Source organism: Delphinapterus leucas, chromosome 5 (genome assembly GCF_059928025.1).
Source record: "Delphinapterus leucas isolate spDelLeu-1000000601 "Yukka" chromosome 5, BTC_Dleu_Yukka2, whole genome shotgun sequence".
NCBI lineage: Eukaryota > Metazoa > Chordata > Mammalia > Artiodactyla > Monodontidae > Delphinapterus > Delphinapterus leucas.
In genome coordinates this window covers 96,447,308-96,467,676 of record NC_143133.1, presented here as the reverse complement: position 1 = coordinate 96,467,676, position 20,369 = coordinate 96,447,308, and the positions used below count along the sequence as shown (strand labels likewise).

Below are 20,369 nucleotides of genomic sequence, written 5' to 3'. Positions count from 1 at the left end.
ACACAGGTACACAACACAGTATTATTAACTATCGTCACCATTCGGTATATTACCTCCCTAGGACTTATTCATTTTGTAACTGGAAATGTGTACCTTTTGACCCCTTTCATGCAGAAATTTCCATTTTGATTCAATGAAATGTGTCCATCTTTTCCTTTGCCACATACAATTTAAAAGAAAGTTGGGGTAATTGAACATTTGTACTCCCAGCTAGCAGGAAAACTCAGCTGTCTAAAATGGTTGTCTTCTTGAGTCTTGACAGCACAGTTGTACTGAAGGGATGTTGAATAATGCAATAAGCACAGGTGAGAGGAGATTTATCAGGGTAGGCTTTCTGAAGGAAATCAGTCTTGAGCTGAGTTTTGAAGGTCTGGGGAGCTTTGAAAAGACAGTGCAGCTTGAATTTAGGAATGGAACCCATGGGCTACAAAGCATGCATTGTGCACAAGGGCCATTCCTCTTACATGAGAAATGAAGAAACTGTGTTAGGTCAGCCTGTTCATTTTCGCCCTCAACAAGGAAAATGGTCAGCCTACCTGATCAATTCAGCTGCAGCAGTTCATAATTATTATGAAAGTGACCAAAATGACTCCACTGGCTCCTTTCCTGCACAGAGACTGGCTGCTGGTGAGCAGCTTATCATTGATAGAGTTTTGGAATTAACAAAAAAAAAACAACCCAATTAATTTTGTCCCCCCTTGGGTAGGGGAGGAGGGTTGTAGTCTGTCACTTGGTGATTGTCCTTTCAGCACAGGAGCCACATGTGAGCACACACACACACACTGCTATCTACACATGCACACACTGCTATCTACTGTCACTAATTCTTTTAAAATTTTTACTGCTGAAAAAACGGAGGACAATCTCATTTTTAAAAGGACCACTCCACGGACTTCCCTGGTGGCAGAGTGGTTAAGAATCCGCCTGCCAATGCAGGAGACACGGGTTTGAGCCCTTGTCCGGGAAGATCCCACATGCCGCGAAGCAACTAAGCCTGTGAGCCACAACTACTGAACCTGAGCTCTAGAACCCGCGAGCCACAACTACTGAGCCCATATGCTACAACTACTGAAGTCTGTGCACCTAGAGCCCATGCTCCGCAACAAGAGAAGCCACTGTAATGAGAAGCCCACGCACCGCAACAAAGGGTAGCCCCCGCTCGCCGCAACCAGAGAAAGCCCGCGCACAGCAACAAAGACCCAACGCAGCCAAAAATAATTAATTAATTAATTAATCTAAAAAAATAAAAAGGACCACTCTCTAAAAAAATAGAAGGACCACCCTTTAAATTGAATTAAATTTTTCTTACTTAAATCTTAGGCCAGATCCTAAAGGAAACAGAAAATCAAAGTTAAACAACAGCATCATCAAAGAAAAAAGTAGTTACCTTACTAATATATTGGGCTTTCATTCTTTGGGAATTGACTATCTCTTTGAGAATCTGATGAAAGCTATGGACTTTGAACCCCAGAAAAATGGGAATACACAGAAGAGTTTGCATACAACTTCATGGATCCCAGATTAGGGAAAATGGTTATGTTCTCTCCTGTGATGCTCAGTTTATCTCAGATAGAGTCAAAGTGGAATGCAGTTTTAAGTGTGAAGTTTTAAGAGAGAAAGTGGACATGCAGTGACTTTGTTTAAAAATTATTTTGTAAATGATTGTAGTTGTTCATTTTAGTCATCCTATCCTGCATATCATCAGGAGTTAGTCTGTCGTTCCTATAACTTACTGAGAACGATTGATAACTAATCAGGAAGGGAGGGAGAAGAATGGGAGGGAGGACGGGCAGACAAAGAATCCTCAAGAGAGACCCAGAATGACATCCAGTCAAATCAACTTAAATTTCTGGAGAGGACTAGAGAAGCTCTAAATATCAAACAATTACAAAGGTGAACTGACACGATTGCTTTGGCCAAAGACAGATGGATGCTCATCATGCAAGTCAACAGTTCAGCTACTTACTGGGCACCTGCTGAGTTAACCAGCATTTTGTGTTCAAGGAACTACGAATGATGTGAATTAGATCAAGACAAATCCTGTCCTCAAAGAACTTGTCCTGTGCATATTATGATAGAATCAAAGCTTTGAAAAGGGAAAAGTCCTTTTAACCTTCCTTACACGATCTTAGCAATCAATGTATGCCTGGGCATTTTTCTTCAAGTACTTCATTGTTAATGAGGTAGGAATAATGCTCTTTTATGCTAAAATTCTGGAATGATTATGTTTATCTTTTGAACCGCTGCCTAGTGAATTCATGCAAGCTGTTTGTACAAAGACAGATTAAACTCAAGTAGATGGATGCAGCTAACCTCCACATTCAGACCTCAAAAGCGAATAAAGCTGAAGTCGGAGAGAAAATATAAATATGTCTTTTTTTCCCCACGCATTGCAAGTTTCCGAAGGAGATGCTTTCATGGAGCAGCCATTTGCCATCTCTGGTTCCTCCGTGGAAGAAATTATCCAGAAGATGAGGATTATGCATTTAGATAGTCTAATTAAAGATTTTCTTCTACAGGAATGCTTATCATGAAGTAGCACAGGGGAAGTGATGTCAAGACTAATTGAGGGTCAAAGACAAATCTGGAGTGATTAAGATTTTCTGAGAGTACTTCAAATGCGGCCATCGTGAACACTTTCACTTAAAGACACTGAAGCACCGGAGAGGCAGACTCAAGGACACAGCCGCAAAGCCTGTTTTCAACTGAAACAATTCAAAGAATCTGGAAGATTTTCTGAAAAACTCCAAAGAGCTTCCGTATCAGCGGGCTTCCATCTTCAGATCTGCATCCAAACGAATCACATATTCTACCTCCTGTGGGTGATAACAGAGGAGACAAAAGAAGAAGGAGAGAATGGTCCATGCATTTACAAGCTGCCGGGGAGGATCATCTGTCCTCTAAATTAATGTTTATGGTAAGCACCCAGATAATTTTGGCTGGTCCCCTACAAGATGCAAAAACTGTAGGGAAGATGAATTTCTGGCTCGGCTGTAAGTGAAATCACAAAACCAAACATATTTAATCAAGATGCTAGTGACAGCTCATCGCTCATCATTACGATACATTTGTGGGCTATCATTTCCCTCTCACCCATTGTATTTGCTTCTTTTCACACTTCCTGAGGCTAGCCCTGCTTGGAAGTTGGCAGGTCATTTCCCCTTCCTTCATACTCTAATCGATTTCACTCTCAAGATCTCACACACCAGCAGCTCCGGACTGCTGTGCTTAGGGTTAGTTAGTCAAGCAACAGGAAATGCTTGCAGACAGAGAACAGCAATTTCTTTTTCATCTAAAGAAAAATGAGAGTTTTAATATGCTTATCACACCCAGGTTTGAAATATATATATATTTCATATATATATGAAATCCCAAATTCTTTCTTCTCCATAGAACAAACTTTTGGTCTCAAGCCTGTCTTTAATGTTTTATGTGATCCAGTTTATTGGAATAAGCATATTCTTCAAAGCATTGAAAGGTTGGGGCCCATGTCAATATCTGTGTCCTCTAATCAAAGCTTACTTGGATGGGGGCATGGCGTGATGGCATTTGATTGTGTGAAAATGGACTTCTTATCTTCATCTAAATGCTGAAAACCATCTTCACACTGTGGTATTGGTATCATAAGGAATTGTGAGGTGGGAATTGGAAGGTTTCCAACACCCTATTCTTATAAGCTGTCACCTTAAAGCTCTAGGAAACTGCTCCAGAGTTACCTGTAAGGTGAGCTTGAGTGCTTTGGCTTTTGTGATTTTGGCTTAAACATGTGGATCTCTGGTTTCAAATCTGTAAAGGAGAGCTACACTTCCCTGGGTCGTTCTCAGGTTCATACCGCCCCTTCTCTCTTTCTTTACCCCTTTCTTTTTCTTTCTCGCTTGATAATTTTAGGAGGCTTCTTCTATCTCCTATCTTTCCTATCAGATAACTCCCATCTGAGTGTTCACAGAAAGGAAGAAGCCACTTACATTCCAAACTAGGACCAAACCTGTTAGACTGGCTGTTAACCTTAAATACTGCCAAAAATTTACCATATTTGGCAGCTCAGAGAATAACCTAGCAGCGCATGCTCAGAAATCATTCATTTAAACTGGAGGTAGGTAGCCTCACAGTGAAACCTGTTGGAAGCTGGGGGTTGGGTCGCAATGAGCACGAATGTCTTTCTTCGAGGTGTTGACTTTTATATACACAATTAAAAGCAGGTGGAACGTTCATTGTGCAGTTTGTGGGGTTTTTGTTTGTTTGTTTGTTTTGGGAAACCTTGGCATCTTATCTCTCATACTCTGAGCCCTACTGAAGTCACTGTAGTGTTTTTATTTTCCTGAGAAGCTGAGAACTCATCACTGACCATTCAGAAAAAAGAAAAAAGGATCATTCATGTAATTATTCCACAAATATTTAGGAGTGCCTGCTATGTGCGAGTCTCTGTGCTAGACTCTGAAGAGTCTGGCTTTCTGCTGGACTCTGCAGGCCCTGCAGTAGATCCATGTGGCAAGACAGGTTACCCAGAAGCTGCCTCCAAGATGGATGTTACATTGTAGAAACTTTACTGGAGAGTACTGGAAGGGTCATTGGGGTCAACACCTGTGGAAGAAGGGACCGAAACAGGATTGAGCAAGGGAAGAAGCTGAGCCTCAACTGATCTCAGTGGAGGCTTCAGCCAACCCTGTAGGGGCTCTGAAGTGGAGTTGACTTTCAGAGTCATGGTGAGTTGGGGCAATGGGACCCGGCCTGGGTAGTGGACTACTGCCCTTATAGGTCAGTCACTGGATGGGGTTGTTGGGAGAGGACGTGACCTAGGGCAAGGCAGAGGCAGCACTGCCATCCACTGGGAGATGAAGCCCTGTGATCCTGAGAGGAGATCTGGATGGCACATCACAGTGTCTACTACGTTATACCAGAAGGCTTTCAGCTACCCCACAGGAGATCTTGACCCGCCTGGCTTGTCTCAGACTAAGATCTTAGGGATAAAGCCACTCTAGGGTTGGTTAGTTTTGTGGCTCAACAGCATATTCAAGAGCCTTTCCATCTTTCTGCTCCGTCAGCCTAAGGGGTCTACTTTTTTCTGAGCCTTCTTCCTGTCATAGTCACGCATGGCTGGAGCAGGGCCAGGAGTCACTGTGAAAAAAGAGATGCCATCTTTGCCTCTGAGCTCTTTCTGTTATCAAGGAAAATATTCCTTCATCTCTCTCTCTCTTTTTTTATTGCCGTAAAATATACACAACATAGTATTTATCGTTTTAACCACTCATAAGTGTACATTTCTGTGGCATTAAGTATATTCACAATGTTGTATAACTATCACCACTATCTATACCCAAACTTTTTCATCATTCCCCAAAAAAACTCTATACCCATTAAGCAATAACTTCCTTCTTCCTTTCCCCTTCCCTCCAGTTCCTGTGACTTCTAGTCTACTTTCCCTTTCTATGAATTCGCCTATTCTAGGTTCCTCATATGAGTGGAATCATAAAAATATTTGTCCTTCTGTGCCTGGTTTATTTCATTAAGCATGTTTTCAAGTTTCATCCATGTTGTAACATATATCAAAAATTTGTTCCTCTTTATGGCTGAATAATGTTCCATAGTATGGATAGACAGCATTTTGTTTATCCATTCATCCATTAATGGACACTTGGGTTGTTTCCACATTTCGGCTATTGTGAATAACGTTTCTGTGAACATTGGTGTGCTGATACCTGTTTAAGTCCCTGCCTTCCAGCCGTCTGAACAGACACATAGGAGTGGAATTGCTGGATGTTTCACCTTCTGAGAAACTGCTTTATGCAGCAGCTGCGCCACTTTACCTTCCCACCAGTGATGCTAAGGCTTCTGATTTCCCTACATCTTCACTAACACTTGTTATCTCCCTTTCAAAAAATTGTAGCCATCCTTTCCCTCATACCTTATTGGCCGCTATTGCCCAATTCCCAAATTTATTATTGGCAAAGTGAATGAGATCAACGTTGACTGCCTGAAACCAATCAGGACCCATGTCCCCAGAGGACATGGCTGCAGGGAGGACAGTTGGGTATCTGAACAATATCAGGGCATTTCAGCAGGAAAGAGAGGGTGGGGTGGATTATAGGGAGGCCATGATCAATGTTTGCAATGGAGAGGCTTTAAAACTATCAGTGCCCAGGCCACAAATTTGGATTCATTTGGATTCTGTTGGTCTACAGTGAGTTCCCAACATCAGTCGTTTTTAAATGTTCACCCAGTTGATTCTAATGTGCAGTTAGGGTTGAGGCCACTGGTCTAGCAGGTGAGACTGCCCGCTAAGCCAGCAAGTATTTAGGAATACTGAGAGTTGAGAAGTACAACATGCTGAGGCACCTTGCCTGGTCCAAGGGGACCATGGAAATTCCCCAAGAGGGAAGAACATTTAGACTGATAACTGAAAAAGTCAAGTCAGCCAGGCTTGGGGAAGAGTGTCATAGAGACAGGGACAGAAAGAAGGTGGTGCCCAAGGAATGGGAAGAAGCTCAGTCTAGCTGGAGTGGACAACGTGTCTATTTCTGACCTTGAGGAGACAGTATTTTTACTTAAAGATGTGCAATTCATGAGGCAACAGCTAGATTACCCACTCCAACCCAGTTTACCTCTCCCCTATGACCTTTTCCTGGTAAGCTGAGTAAGTAGCAGGTTATACTTAGAGGGAGCAGACAATTAGGTTTAAGAACTGAATTTGAAGCCTGCCTATGTTCTGCACAGCCAGTGCGGCCTTGGAGAAGTCTCATGACCTCTTTGGATCTCCGTAAATGTCCTACAAAGGTGAGGTTATGGGCTTCCCTGGTGGCACAATGGTTGAGAGTCCGCCTGCCGATGCAGGGGACACGGGTTCGTGCCCCGGTCCGGGAAGATCCCACATGCCGCGGAGCGGCTGGGCCCGTGAGCCATGGCCGCTGAGCCTGCGCGTCCGGAGCCTGTGCTCCGCAACGGGAGAAGCCACAACAGTGAGAGGCCCGTGTACCGCAAAAAAAAAAAAAAAAAAAGATGAGGTTATAAAAAGTATCTCATAGGACTATTGTGGAACTCAAACGAGAAAATACATATATGTATATATGTGAGTGGCATGCATTCATATACTGATGCATTCCAAATATCTCTTCCCATCAAAACCTATCTCTAGATAACTTCTGAACTCCAGACCTGTCTGGTGAGCTGCGCATTTGACATTGCCCCTTGAATGTCTAATGGGCATCTGCCACTTGACATGTCTAAGACTGAGCTCCTCCATCCTTCCCCATATCAGCTAATGGCATCTCCATCCTTGGTGTCACCCTTGATTCCTTTCTCTCCAACATCCAGTCTGTTAACAAGTCCTGTCACTCTACTTTCAAAATATATCCAGAATTTGACTGTTTCTCACACCTGCCACCACTATCCTGGTTCAAGCCAATGCCCTCTCTTGGCTAGGCTTTGTAGCAGCCTCATAATTGCCTCCTTGCTTCTGCCCACCCCTGCAGTCCCTTCTCCACACAACACTCAGAATGATAAGTCCAATCACAGCACTCCTTTAATCAAAACCTGACCAGGGCTCGATCTCAGTCAAAGTGAAGGGTGAAACCCTATGATGACCTACAAGCCCTTCCATGATGTGGTCCATCATTATTCTGTTATCTCCTACAGTTCTTCCCTTTGTTCATCTGCTCCAGCCCCAATGCTCCTGCTCTTCCCAGAATGTGCCAGGAACACTCCTGCCTCAGGGCCTTTGCACTTGTGGTTTCCTCTGCCTGGAATCCTCTGTCCTATTTAGCCACACGTCTAACTTCTCACTTCCATCAAGTCTTTACTTAAAAGCTACAGTGTGAGGAAGTCCTTCCCTAGACACCCTATTTAAAATTTCAACACCTGCCCTTGATGTCATATTCTCCTTCTTTGCTTTATTTTTTTCTTTAGTATTTACCAATAGCATGCTCTATATTTTATTTATTTATATTGTTTATTAGCTTTCTTTCCTACCAGAGTATATATATATGCTTATGAGGAGATATATATATAAAATCTCCCTACCAAAATACCCCTGCTCCCCAAAGGCAGGGATTTTTGTTTTATACACTTTATATCTCCAATGCTAGGACAGTACCTGGCACATAGTAGGCACTCAATAAATTTGTCAGTACCGCATTTTACAAAAGAGAAACCTGAGGTTCGCTGTGATTAAATAATTTACTCAAGATCACACAGAAAGACAGCGGCAGAGTTGGGTAGTTAACCGTTCTATGGTGCTTTACAACATAAGAAGCCCATTTAGCAAAAAGAGCAGTATCGGTGGCCTCTCTCCAGTCTTCCTCCCCACCACCAGCTAAAGAAAGAAAATATTTCAATGAGGAAGGATTAGGGGTGGAGACTTCGTGGTGTTGCCCTGTGGACCCTTGGCTAGGGCGCCCAGATTTGAGTGTTCTTAAGCAAGGAAGCAGGGGAGCCATCTCAGCACTTGTTCTGAGGCAAGAAGGCCAGTGACTGTAATTAAACGAAGACAAGGGGGAAGGGGTACTCGGCTGCACAGGAAGATATGCTGAGTCCATTTGAAATGGTTGGGGAGATTTTTTTACACAGTTATCACCATCAAGCCCTGTCTCACTGGCAATGCCACCCAGACTCACTGTGCCGCCTAAAAATTCCTTCCTCTTCCATCCATCGCATTGAATACACAAAGAGAAATCCTAGCAGAATACAGGCCGAGCAGTCAGAGAGCACCCCTATAGTTAGATCTGCTAAAGCTTTGTTGGAATGAGGGCAGTGATTTTTAAAGAGCATCTTGTTTTGAGGAAGAGAGAATTTGGTAGGACAGTGGTTGTGTTAGCAGGCAAGGCCTTTTTCGCCTCCCACTTGGGAAGCCCCATTGCTGGCCCTCTCCCTCCATGGGGACCCAGCCCCCTCTGGGAAGTGGAGCTTTTAGAACCAGAGCCCAGGCAGGCAGAAGGCTTCCCTAACAGTTCAGAAGGTGGAAGCAGTGGCAGGGCATGAGTGGAAGCCAAAGCCTGCAGGCTGCAGTCAAACCAGAGGCGGCGGATTCCATAGGGTCGGGGCAGAGCAGAGTCAGAGCAAGGGCCGGGGGAACCATGGCCCCTCTGAGCTACAGCATCCTCATTGCCAGAGTGCGTCCATCCTGAGTCTGCGGTGAAGAGTAAGTGAGAGAAAGCCTATGGCATGCTTAGCCCGGCATCCAGCACCGAGCTAGCTGTCAGCATGTGATTTCTGTCTCCTTTCCAGGGGCAAAATGAGGACTAACAGAGGCTCTTTGCAAAGGTACTGGGTTGCAGCCCAGAGAGTGGAGGAAGAGAAGGAAGCACTTAAGTTGCAGAATGCCTCTGTGGGCAACGTTCAGCTGCTTCCTGTGCTCCTTAGAGGTGCCCTCGAGGAGCAGCCGCAGCAGGCCGTCGCCTCTGGGCTTCCCTTCAGAGCCTCTGCCTCTTCACAGGCACTCACACCAGTTCCCAGGGCCCTTGGTCCGGGCCCGTGTGCTTCACCCAGATCCCCTCTTCAGCTGATGTCCCCAACCCTGGCTGCTGCCCGTTCTAGGGCTTGCCCTTGCCCACATGTTCACCCAGCCCAGGAGGCACCCTGAGGCCAGTGGTGGACGATGAGGTGATACCTTACAATTTGGGACAGCTCTAAAAGAGCGATCCGGCTCTACTGGATCTGCTGGAGCTCACTGTGGGTGAGCTTCTGCCTGGGCCCATCCTGCCTGCCTCCCTTCCTTGTAAGCATCTCCCAAAAACACGCTCCAAAAGCCTTCTGCGCGGGACTCCCGGGAGCCCAACCTCAGGCCACCAGTCCCTCCACTGTCTGTTGTCTTTGCCCCTCCAACCACACCCTCTCCTCTGACCTCCTGGGCACCTTCCTTCCACTAAAATGCAGTCATATTGTACGCCAACGACTGGAAAATGGGTGTTGAGGGGTTAATATGTTGCCCAATAAAAACAGTGATAATTATATGGGAACCAACCTTCACATGCAGCTAGCAATCTGCAAAGCACACTTACATACATGATTTTTTTTTTTTTTTTGCGGTACGTGGGCCTCTCACCGTTGTGGCCTCTCCCGTTGCGGAGCACAGGCTCCGGACACGCAGGCTCAGCGGCCATGGCCCACGGGCGCAGCCGCTCCGCGGCATGTGGGATCTTCCCGGACCGGGGCACGAACCCTCGTCCCCTGCATCGGCAGGCGGACTCTCAACCACTGCGCCACCAGGGAAGCCCCTACATACACGATTTTATTTGCAAAGCAGAATAGCATGATAGTCTCCGAAGTGCTTCTGCCTGGACTTGAATCTTGGTCCTACTACTTATTAGTCTTGTAACCTTGGCCCATCTACATAACCTTTCCAGTGCTCAATTTCCCCATCTGTAAAATGAGGATATTAATGGTCCCCTCCTCCTAAAGTTTTTGTTAGAATTAAATGAGCCAGTACATGGACAGGTTTCGGAATAGCCATGACACATAGTAAGCACATAGTATGCATTAGTTATTAGTATTTGATCCTCGCAAGAACCCCAGGAGGTGTTATAGTTACTGCCTGTGTTGGACACCTCTCATGCACACCTCGTACTCTCAGCCCACCTTTTCACTCCAGCTGCTCCTGCAGCCACCTGGTGGCACCTTGCTCAGCTGTACTGCTTATTTCTTACTTCCTGCCCTGACTTCTCTGCCACCATCACTTGAGATGCCCGTGGACCACACTCAGCCATTCTGACCCAAGCAAACTTGGAAGTGTGAGAGAGCTGACATCCCATGGGGACCCTTGGACCAAGGAAGAGTTGGAGCCAATGGGAAAACAGTGCCTTCTCTCATTCTTTGAGAGAATAATTCTGAGGTATAATGTGTCCCATCAAGGTCCAAGTTCAGTTGCCTGTAGCAGTGGGCACCCCCATCTTGACTTTCCCTCCTTTCATTTCCCACTTCCCAGCTGCCTATTCCTGTTACTTGAGCTCACTTTCCCCAATAAACGACCCACATAGAAGCCCTTGCCTCATGCTCTGCTTTGGGGAACCATCTAGCTGTGAACAAGAGAAGAGTGAAAGAATAAAAAGAGGCTTGTTTTGCATCCAGAATCAGATCTGGGCTCAAGGCCAAAGCCTTCCACCTCCCTAGTCTCATTTCCTCACGCTGTGCTCCCTCCAAGTTCATACATGTGCATCTTAACAGAGGCCTCCCAGAAGCTTGGTCGCTTGAAGGCAGGTCAGGGAGGAATCAGCTATGAACGGGCAGCTTTGGACATTTTCATTTCAGAGCCCCTTTCCTGTCCCTACTTAGAGCTGGTCCTACACAGCTGGAGGTTTCACCTGACTGGGGCCTGGGGCAGAGACTGTGTCAAATTTGTCTCTGTACCTCTAGTACTCAGGGCCTGGCCTACAGGAGGTGCTCAGGGAACGTTTGCTGGATGAACAGACCCAGGAATCCAACTATTGATGGTTTCTTTATAATTTTTACTTTTTATGTGGCTGTGCCTGTTCCTATACTTAGTTTATTTTTAGCTGGTTTGGAATGTAATCTCAGAGGGACAGAGAACATTTTAGGGAAGGGGTTGTTTACCTTTTACCAAGCTAAGTTAGTACAGAATCATGTGCCAGAAAATTATTCAAGGAATACAGGATATTTCTTGAAATTATTGAAAAAAACCTGATTGTCAGGTTGAATGACTGATGGAAGAAAGAAAAGCTGTTAAAAAGCTGTCCTCCTGCGGCTTGGAGGACAAATGCAGCTTTAAGATGCATGGGTTTCATGATTTTATATTGAAATTCTGAAGTATGCTGTGGGTCCTTCCACTCCCTATAGCTTCTACCTGTCCTAATCCTCAAATTTGTGTTACCTGCCTAGCCCTTGTAGGTATCTGGGTTTGTGACCCCCATACAGAGTGACACACAACAGGGCACAAGAGCTGAAGGAGTTGAGCAGTGCCACTGCTGACTTTCCCTGCAGCTTACTCACCTATCCCCGCCACCATCAACAGGTGCCCAACGATAGCATGACATCCTGCCTTCCAGGTACTACAAGATCAGCGTGGTGCTCATGTGCTTCATGGTCCCCACACTGGTGCCCTGGTGCATCTGGGGAGAGAGTCTGTGGAATTCCTACTTCCTGGCCTCCATCCTCCGCTACACCATCTCACTCAATGTCACCTGGCTGGTCAACAGTGTCGCCCACATGTACGGAAACCGGCCCTATGACAAGAACATCAGCCCTCGGCAGAACCCGCTCGTCACCCTGGGTGCCATCGGTGAGTATGGGGTGGGAGCCGGTGGGGGGAGTGGCAGTTCAGATCTTCTAGGCTTCTCAGTGGTTTTGTGGAATCTGTAAAGAGAGGCAATGGGGTGGAGGAAACTGGGATGAACTTGGGCTCTGGCCTTAGAATCCGAGCCACTTACTCTCTGATTTGCAGTTTTCTTACCTGTGGAATGGGAACGGGAATGCCGGCTTCATCGGGGTGTTATGAGAATTAACTAAGACACTGTGCATAAACTGCTTAGCACAGTGCCTGGCACACAGCAGGCGATCAACAATTAGTAGCTATTTATTTTTACCACGGAAAATTTCCTAAAGGAGGAGTAGCAGTTGATGTCTCTCTCAAACTGCCCTGACCGCTATAGCCTCAGCTGTCCATCGTTTGGCTGACCTTAAACATAAATTAATTCATTAAAAGGCCTGCAAACAGAGGGATGGGGAGAATCGGGACCTTGGCATCTCGCGGTACCACAGAATGGTTAAGAGCAAGGCTTCTGGAGTCTGACAGGTTTGCTTGAGTCTTGGTTGCTCCACCTACTCTCTGGGCAAGTTATCTAGCTCCTCCATACCATGTGTTCTCATCTGTAAAGTGGGGGTAACATATAGTAGCATTGACCTCCGCCTGGGGTCGCCGGAGGGTTAGATGAGTTAATACATGCTGTTTGCAGCAGTGCTTAGCAGAAAACAAGCCTTCGGGGATGTTGTTTTTCTTACTAGCCGTATGGTCTTAGGCAGGTTACTTGTCCCTTCTGTGCATTTCCATCCTCATTTTAAAATGGGGATAATCGGGCTTCCCTGGTGGCGCAGTGGTTGAGAGTCCGCCTGCCGAGGCAGGGGACACAGGTTCGTGCCCCGGTCCGGGAAGATCCCACATGGCGCGGAGTGGCTGGGCCCGTGAGCCATGGCCGCTGAGCCTGCGCGTCCGGAGCCTGTACCCCGCAACGGGAGAGGCCACAACAGTGAGAGGCCTGCGTACCGCAAAAAAAAAAAAAAAAAAAATGGGGATAATCATAGCAGATAGCTTAGCTATGTGAGGATTATAGGCATTAATACCCTTTGAAGAATTTAGCATGGTGGCTGGCACACAGTAAGTGATTAATAAATGATAGCTGTATCTTGATAGAAGCAACTCAGTCTCCTGGGTAACCTGAGCCTTGAGTACAGAGATCAAACCCAGGAAGGGAGTTTCCTGCTGTTAAGTTGAAACAGTCTCTGCATCCCTCTGCCATGGGTTTCTGCCATCATGGTGTTAGGGTCACCCATTTATTAAGACCCCAGGGATCTTGTGTTGACAAGAGCAATATAAGGTGGAATAAACACCAAATTTAGCTATGGGAATAACTGGATAAGCAGAGAGAAAAGTGTGAGTTTCCTGATCCCTCCTATTGTTTTCTCCTCCTCTCACTCTTCATCTTCTATAAGAATTGTAACGAGGGGAGCCACATCCAGTGGTAACTCTGAGAGCAGACGAGAGTGGGCACTCTGGGACTGTTACCATCTTACATAGGGGATGGTGGGCCAGGGAACCCAAAGAATGAGGCCATGACACAGGCCCTGAAGAACTGGGTGTTGGTTTGAAGCTTGTCCAGGTCAATACTGGACTCTCAAATCAGCTTTCTTGATAAAGGTCCTTGGAAGACTCTTATTACACCCACTGTATGATAGATGGGGGAATACATCCAGAGTTCTTAGAACAGTGCCTGTATCTGAAAATAGGGGAAAACTCTAGTACTCTAGTCTAGGAATGATGGGGTGGAGGGCCAGGTTAGAAAAGACCTAAATTAAACAGAAAATTGCAGACAACAGACTGATCCATCTGATATACTCATTGTAGAGCAGAATCTTTCAAATGTGGTCAATAGAAGAACTGTATGATGACCAGTAGCCACTTAAGAAGTAAAGGAGGAATCTGGCAGTTCCTTGAATGGTTAAAAATAGTTACTACGTGACCCAGCAACCCCACTCCTAGATTTATACCCAAGAGAAATGAAAATGTATGTCCACATAAAACCTTGCTTATGAGTGTTCATAGCAACATTATTTATTTATAACAGCTAAAATGTGTCCCTCAACTGATGAATGGATAAATACAATGTGGTATATCCCTACAGTGGAGTACTCTTCAGCAATAAAAAGAAATGAAGTACTGATATCTGCTACAATCTTGAAAACATTATGCTATGTGAAAGAAGCCAGTCACAAAGGATTACATATTGTATGTTTTCATTTATATGAAATATTCAGAATAAGCCAATCTTATTGGCTTAGTATTAGTAAAAGTGAGAAACAGAAACAGTGTATGTATAAATATATGCAAATAAATATATACATAATATTGCTCATAATCTCTCTCTATATATACATATATACAGAAACAGTAGGATATCTCTATCTATATAAATGTAGATGTATTCTGTTTGTACGTGTGTGTGTGTGTGTGTGTGTACGACGGGAGGGGGGGCGTGGCGGGGAGCAAGCAAGAGAGAGAGAGAGAGAGAGATTTATTTTGAGGAATTGGTTCATGTGATTATGGAGGCTAAGTCCCACCATCTGCTGTCTGCAAGCGGGAGACCCAGGAAAGCCAGTGGCATAATTAAGTCTGAGTCTGAAGGCCTGAGAACCAGGGGAGCTGATGATGCAAATCCCAGTCAGAGGGCAGGAGAAGATGAGATAGACGTTCAATCAGTGAGTCAGGAAAATGGGAGCAAATTCCTCCTTCCTCCACCACTGATTCTATTCAGGCCCTTAAGGGACTGGCTGATGCCCACTCACATTGAGGAGGACCATCTACATTACTGAGTCCACTGCTTCAAATGCTAATCTCATCCAGAAACGCCCTCACAGACACACCCAGAAATAAAGTTTAATCTGGGCACTCCTTGGCCAGTCAAGTTAACATGTAAAATTAGGGGCTTCCCTGGTGGTGCAGTGGTTGAGAGTCCGCCTGCCGATGCAGGGGACACGGGTTCGTGCCCTGGTCCGGGAAGATCCCACACACACACACACAAAAAATGTAAAATTAACCAACAGAGAAAGAAAGAAGGGCTGGAGGGAGGGGGGATGGTTAAGGGCCAACAGCTAAGGGGAGTGGGGTGTCTTTTTAGGTAATGAAAATGCTATAAAATTCATTGTGGTGATGCATGCACAGCTCAGTGAATACACCAAAAGCCATTAAATTGTATTCTTTACATGGGTGAATTGTATGGTAAATTATATCTCAATAAAGCTGTTTTTTAAAAAGAAAGAAGCTGTGAGACTTTTCCTGAAAACAGCTTAGTGGGGGGAAAAAGTAAGGGAGGAAAAGCTATTCACTGTGAGAGGAAGAATAATATATAGGCAGATTTTGGATATTTAAAGATCCAACTCCTTAATTCACTCACCTATCAGAATGATTATCATTTATCTCTTCCAAGCTCTTCCAGGAAGTCTTCCTTTAATTACTTCAATCCACAGAGGCTATTTTCCTTTTATGAACATAAAGCAAAATGATGATCTGTTATCAGCCATTTGGCATTTAGCTTAAGAAGCACAGCTCTGAAGTCGTGGGAGCATGTCACCAATCCACAGGGAAAATTACTCTTGATACTTTGTGCTGATTATTGTTATTTTTCTGTTCCTATTGAGATTGTCTAGCCAACTGAGTGAACGCTTCCTAAGGGCAGACAGCAAGTCTTCTGCTCCCCACTGGAGCCTGACACAGTGTCTTGTAATAAATGAGTGATTTTTAGAAAGCTCTACAGAGAGATGCTGATTGGGTTATTTCAAGCCCACTTTGTCTTCCAGGTGAAGGCTTCCATAACTACCATCACACCTTTCCCTTTGACTACTCTGCGAGTGAATTTGGCTTAAATTTCAACCCAACCACCTGGTTCATTGACTTCATGTGTTGGCTGGGACTGGCCACTGACCGCAAACGGGCAACCAAGCCGATGATCGAAGCCCGGAAAGCCAGAACTGGAGAGGGCAGCGCCTGACCCTGGAAGCGCTATCCACATCCGCTGTCAACGCCTCGGTTCATGGCCTTTGTTACTACAGTTCTCTTGTTCATTGGATCGTGGGAGGGGGTACAGGGTGGGGAGGGAACGGAGTCTACGCGGTTTGGGAATTTTTTGTTTGTCTCAAACTAATGTCAAGATACAACTCTCAATGAAAATAATTTTTTAAAAGTCAGTGTAACTATGATTTAACACTAGAACGTAGACATGTGATTTAATCGCTGTAGCTACAATATGTCAAACATACATCGTCATGTGCTTGTACGAGATGTTAACCCTGACAGGATGAAGGAATTTAATATTCTTTCAGTGTGATTCAGGAGAGCCTTGTTTTCTTTTTCTACCAGTTGGGTTACAACGTTATTTTTAAACAGGCTATCTGAAGGAGCAGAGAGGCAGGGTAGAAGACAAAAGAGAGGGTCTAAATAGTAAAGAATGTTTGTGTTTTGTAATTACTGTGTGTTTGTGTTTTGTTATTTTTAAGGAAGAGAATTGAAAACGTAAAAAAATGACAGCACAGGAAATGGCTCTCTTATTTTTTTGCCCTGTTTCCAGCTTGTCAATGCTCCACTGTCTTTGCTTCAAGAGATCTGTTCACTGCTCAGCTAGTTTTGTGTCCCGAGCTGTACACCCAGCTGACCCTATAAGTCAGTGCCTGTTTTAAGTGTTTGATTTTGTTCTCTTTGCTATTGTCATTTTAAGGTGTATAACTCAGAAGTGCCAGACATCAAATTAAGCTCAAATGAAACTCTCATTTAAATGTTTAGACACCTAATTTATATTCTAATTGATCCCAGCCACTGATGCATGTACTTTACCTACTTCTGCTAAATAAGCATATTAATTTTCTACACCAGGCAATCAGATCTTAATAACCAATAGTTATCTAGAACTCAGTGTCTACAAATGTTTCACCTGCATGCAGCCTTCACTGAACTTGCAGCAAGACATAAAGTGACCATTATGTAGCTTCTGGATTTAAGAAAAATTTGTGTGTTAAGTTGCCTTGTAAAGAGCATGCCAAATTAATGGGACAGCGTTCCGCTTTGTGTTAGATGTTAGAGCAAAAGAAAGCCTTATAGTGTTGGCATCAGAGCACTTCGAACATAGTGCTTCAAAGATAGGGAAGATGTAGGGTTTAAATTTAAATTTTAAATTTTTGAAAAAGAGGTGATGCCAATAAGAAATTGTCATAATAAAGTACTTCATCCAGCAGGTGTTTTTGCCATTTATAATGTGTAAACTATGAGTGATTTACAATAAATGATTATGAATTCATTGGTGTTCTTGACCAGACACTTAAATCTTTTTTTTTTTTTTTAATTCGGCCGTGCCGCACGGCATGTAGGATCTTAGTTCCCCTACCAGGGATCAAACCCGCGCCCCCTGCAGTGGAAGTGTGAAGTCTTAACCACTGGATTGTCAGGGAAGTCCCCGACCAGATACTTATATCTTGTTGGAATGTCCCTCAAGGGTTCCTGATGCTTTATGATGATCACATACTTCACATTTGAGTTGGGCTCTGGGCTAACATCAGCCCCTAAGACCAGACCTTTCCTATCCCATCAGCATAACCAGAAGGAAAGTCAGCAAGTTTTATGTGGAATGCAGAACCCCCAGTGGTATCATTTCTCACTCACCAACACTGTCGCTTGTACTGCTTCCAGCTGACCAATGGGAACCCAACACCTACATGTCACTCAAAAGAGCATGAAGAATACTTTCCTCCCCAGAGCCCTGCCAGGCCCCCCAGCAGTGACCAGAGGAGGGGGAGATGGACTCAACTTTCACTCCAACCCCACCTCTCTCAGCTTTGCCCCTCCATGTGCTGCCTCACTCTTTGCCCATCTTTTGTCCCAAAGCAGCTGTGCCCCTGCCATCAGCTATAGACATCTTAGCCTGTCTGCAGTTGAGCAGGAGTCCAGCCATCGGGGGGTGCCGGACCAGACTTCACTTGTAAGGACACTTACAAGGCATTTTTCAGCTGCTTTTGTGTTCTGGTCACAGATTGCTAAGACCTTGTATGGAGTGTTGGTAGAGTGTAGATGTATTCCAAGATGAGTTTGTGTCAGCCTGAACTAAAATGACCCTGACTGGGAAAGTTTCTGTGAACATTTGACCCCTAAAAGTACTAAACTTATTTGCTTGTCCATTAATAGAAAAGGTTACATTTGGAACAGCTATTTGGAATCTTCTCACAAGAGGAGGCTGTTCCACAGCTAATCCAAATAAATCCAGAACCTCACTCCTCTGAACCTGAGTGCCACGTCTTTATCGGCAGTACCCATGAATGAGATAAGGACGGCGATGATGTTGATGGAGTGGATGAAGTTTAGAGCATGCTGGAGTCTTCCATATTCATATCCCCTGCATGTCTCAGCAGCATCTAAGAGTGCAGTTTTCTCATCTGCAAAGGGAAGGGATGAAACCAGACTGTCTCAGGTGCCACCCAGCCCTAACATTCACTGGCAACAGCAGAGATGGGAATATACCTGCATTCAGATTTCAAACACCTCTCAAGTTACTGCCTTTCTAGGACCTGGGAGGTCAAAATTCAGGGGAAATAATTGAGTCTGAGTGGGAGATCACTGTGTGAGGCCAAAAGGATATGTTCTCGGTAAAAATAGTGCATGTGTCTCATTTATTTGCAAAATATGATGAAGCAATAAAAGTAAATATAATCCATGAAAAATAACTTAATGAAAGAAAGTACTCCAGCTTAGTGAAGTAGTAGAAATAGCACTGGACTCAGAGACCTGAGTTAGAATTCTCTTTTTTTTCCAACTGAGATGAACTTGACATATAACATTATATTAGGTTCAGGTGTAGAATTTTGTGATTTGATATTTGTATATACTACAGAATGATCACCACAGTAAGTCTAGTTAACACCCATCACCACACATATTTACAAATTTTTTTTCTTGTGATGAGAACTTTTAAGATCTACCCTCTTACCAACTTTCAAATATACAATACAGTGTTATTAACTCTAGTCACCATGCTGTACATTACATCTCCAGGACTTACTTAGCTTATAACCGCAAGTTTATGCCTTTTGACCACCTTCACCCATTTCCACCACACCCCTCAGCAATCTGTTCTCTTTATCTATGAGTCTGTAGGGGCTACAGACTCATAGATAAAAGCTAAAAATTTTTTTAGAAAATTTTTTTCTAAAAGAAAAATTTTTTTTAGATTCTATTATACTTATAAATGAGATCATACAGTAATTGTCTTTCTCTATCTGACATATTTCACTTAGCATAATGCCCTTAAGGTCCATTTATGTTGTCACAAATGGCAATTTTGAATTCTAACTCTTGGTTTAACTTGCTGTGTTTTTAGGCTGACCCACGTGGAAGTGCCATTTACTAACCCACTGTGCCTCTCTGAACCTCAGTGTCCTAATCCACAAAATAGGAACAGTAACACTTATGCATCGGAGAAACCTGGATGCCCTGAGCACAGGACCTGGCGCCTCGCAGACCCCCAGGAGACATCCGCTGGGGGTGCGTGGCTGTCCCAGTCACGAGATGAAAACCGAGATGGAACCAAATAACTGCAGACTAGAAATGAGGAGGACCAACTTCCAGTTCTGGTTTTGCTCCTAACTAGCTAGATGGTGAAATGTAGCAGAATATGCCCAAATCTGCCAGTTTGACATAAGATTATTTTGAGTTAAAGCCACTTGAAAAACAGCAGATGCAAGCAGTGTGCTCTGACTTGCTTTTTCCTTCCTAAAAGCAGGAGAGGAAACTCCCGTGTGAAAGATACCCTCTCTGTACCAGGAGGAAAGAAACGTTCTTATCTCCATAGACAGGGAACAGGTACCAAGAGAAATCAGTACAAACAAACCTTGTTTAAACAGCCCTTATCTTGCTTGAGCTTCCCCATATACTTTAGTTACTTGTTCACAATTACTACTCTTTGTTCAACCTAGTATATGAGCATTTAGACCCAACCACTTTGGGGGGTGGTCTTCATTTTTCTGTGAAGGCTCCCATGTCCATGTAATAATAAAACCTGTAAGCTTATCTCCTCTGAATCCATCTTATGTCAACTTAATTCTCAGGCCCAGCCTGATGCTAAGAGGATAGAGGAAAAGTTTTGCCTCCCCTACAATGGCTCTAACTTCTCAGAGCT

General features: G+C 44.4%; 1 protein-coding gene across 1 annotated transcript in view; it reads left to right on the top strand.

The window, feature by feature from the left end:
- SCD5 (stearoyl-CoA desaturase 5) overlaps window positions 1–17,612 on the top strand; it is a 157,554-nt gene extending 139,942 nt beyond the window's left edge. The window contains exons 4-5 of the mRNA XM_022599352.2: window positions 11,991–12,223; window positions 16,012–17,612. Coding sequence (XP_022455060.2) covers window positions 11,991–12,223; window positions 16,012–16,202 — 424 coding nt within the window. The 3' untranslated portion in view covers window positions 16,203–17,612. The remainder of the gene's footprint in view (window positions 1–11,990; window positions 12,224–16,011) is intronic.
- The last annotated feature ends 2,757 nt before the right edge of the window (window positions 17,613–20,369 follow it).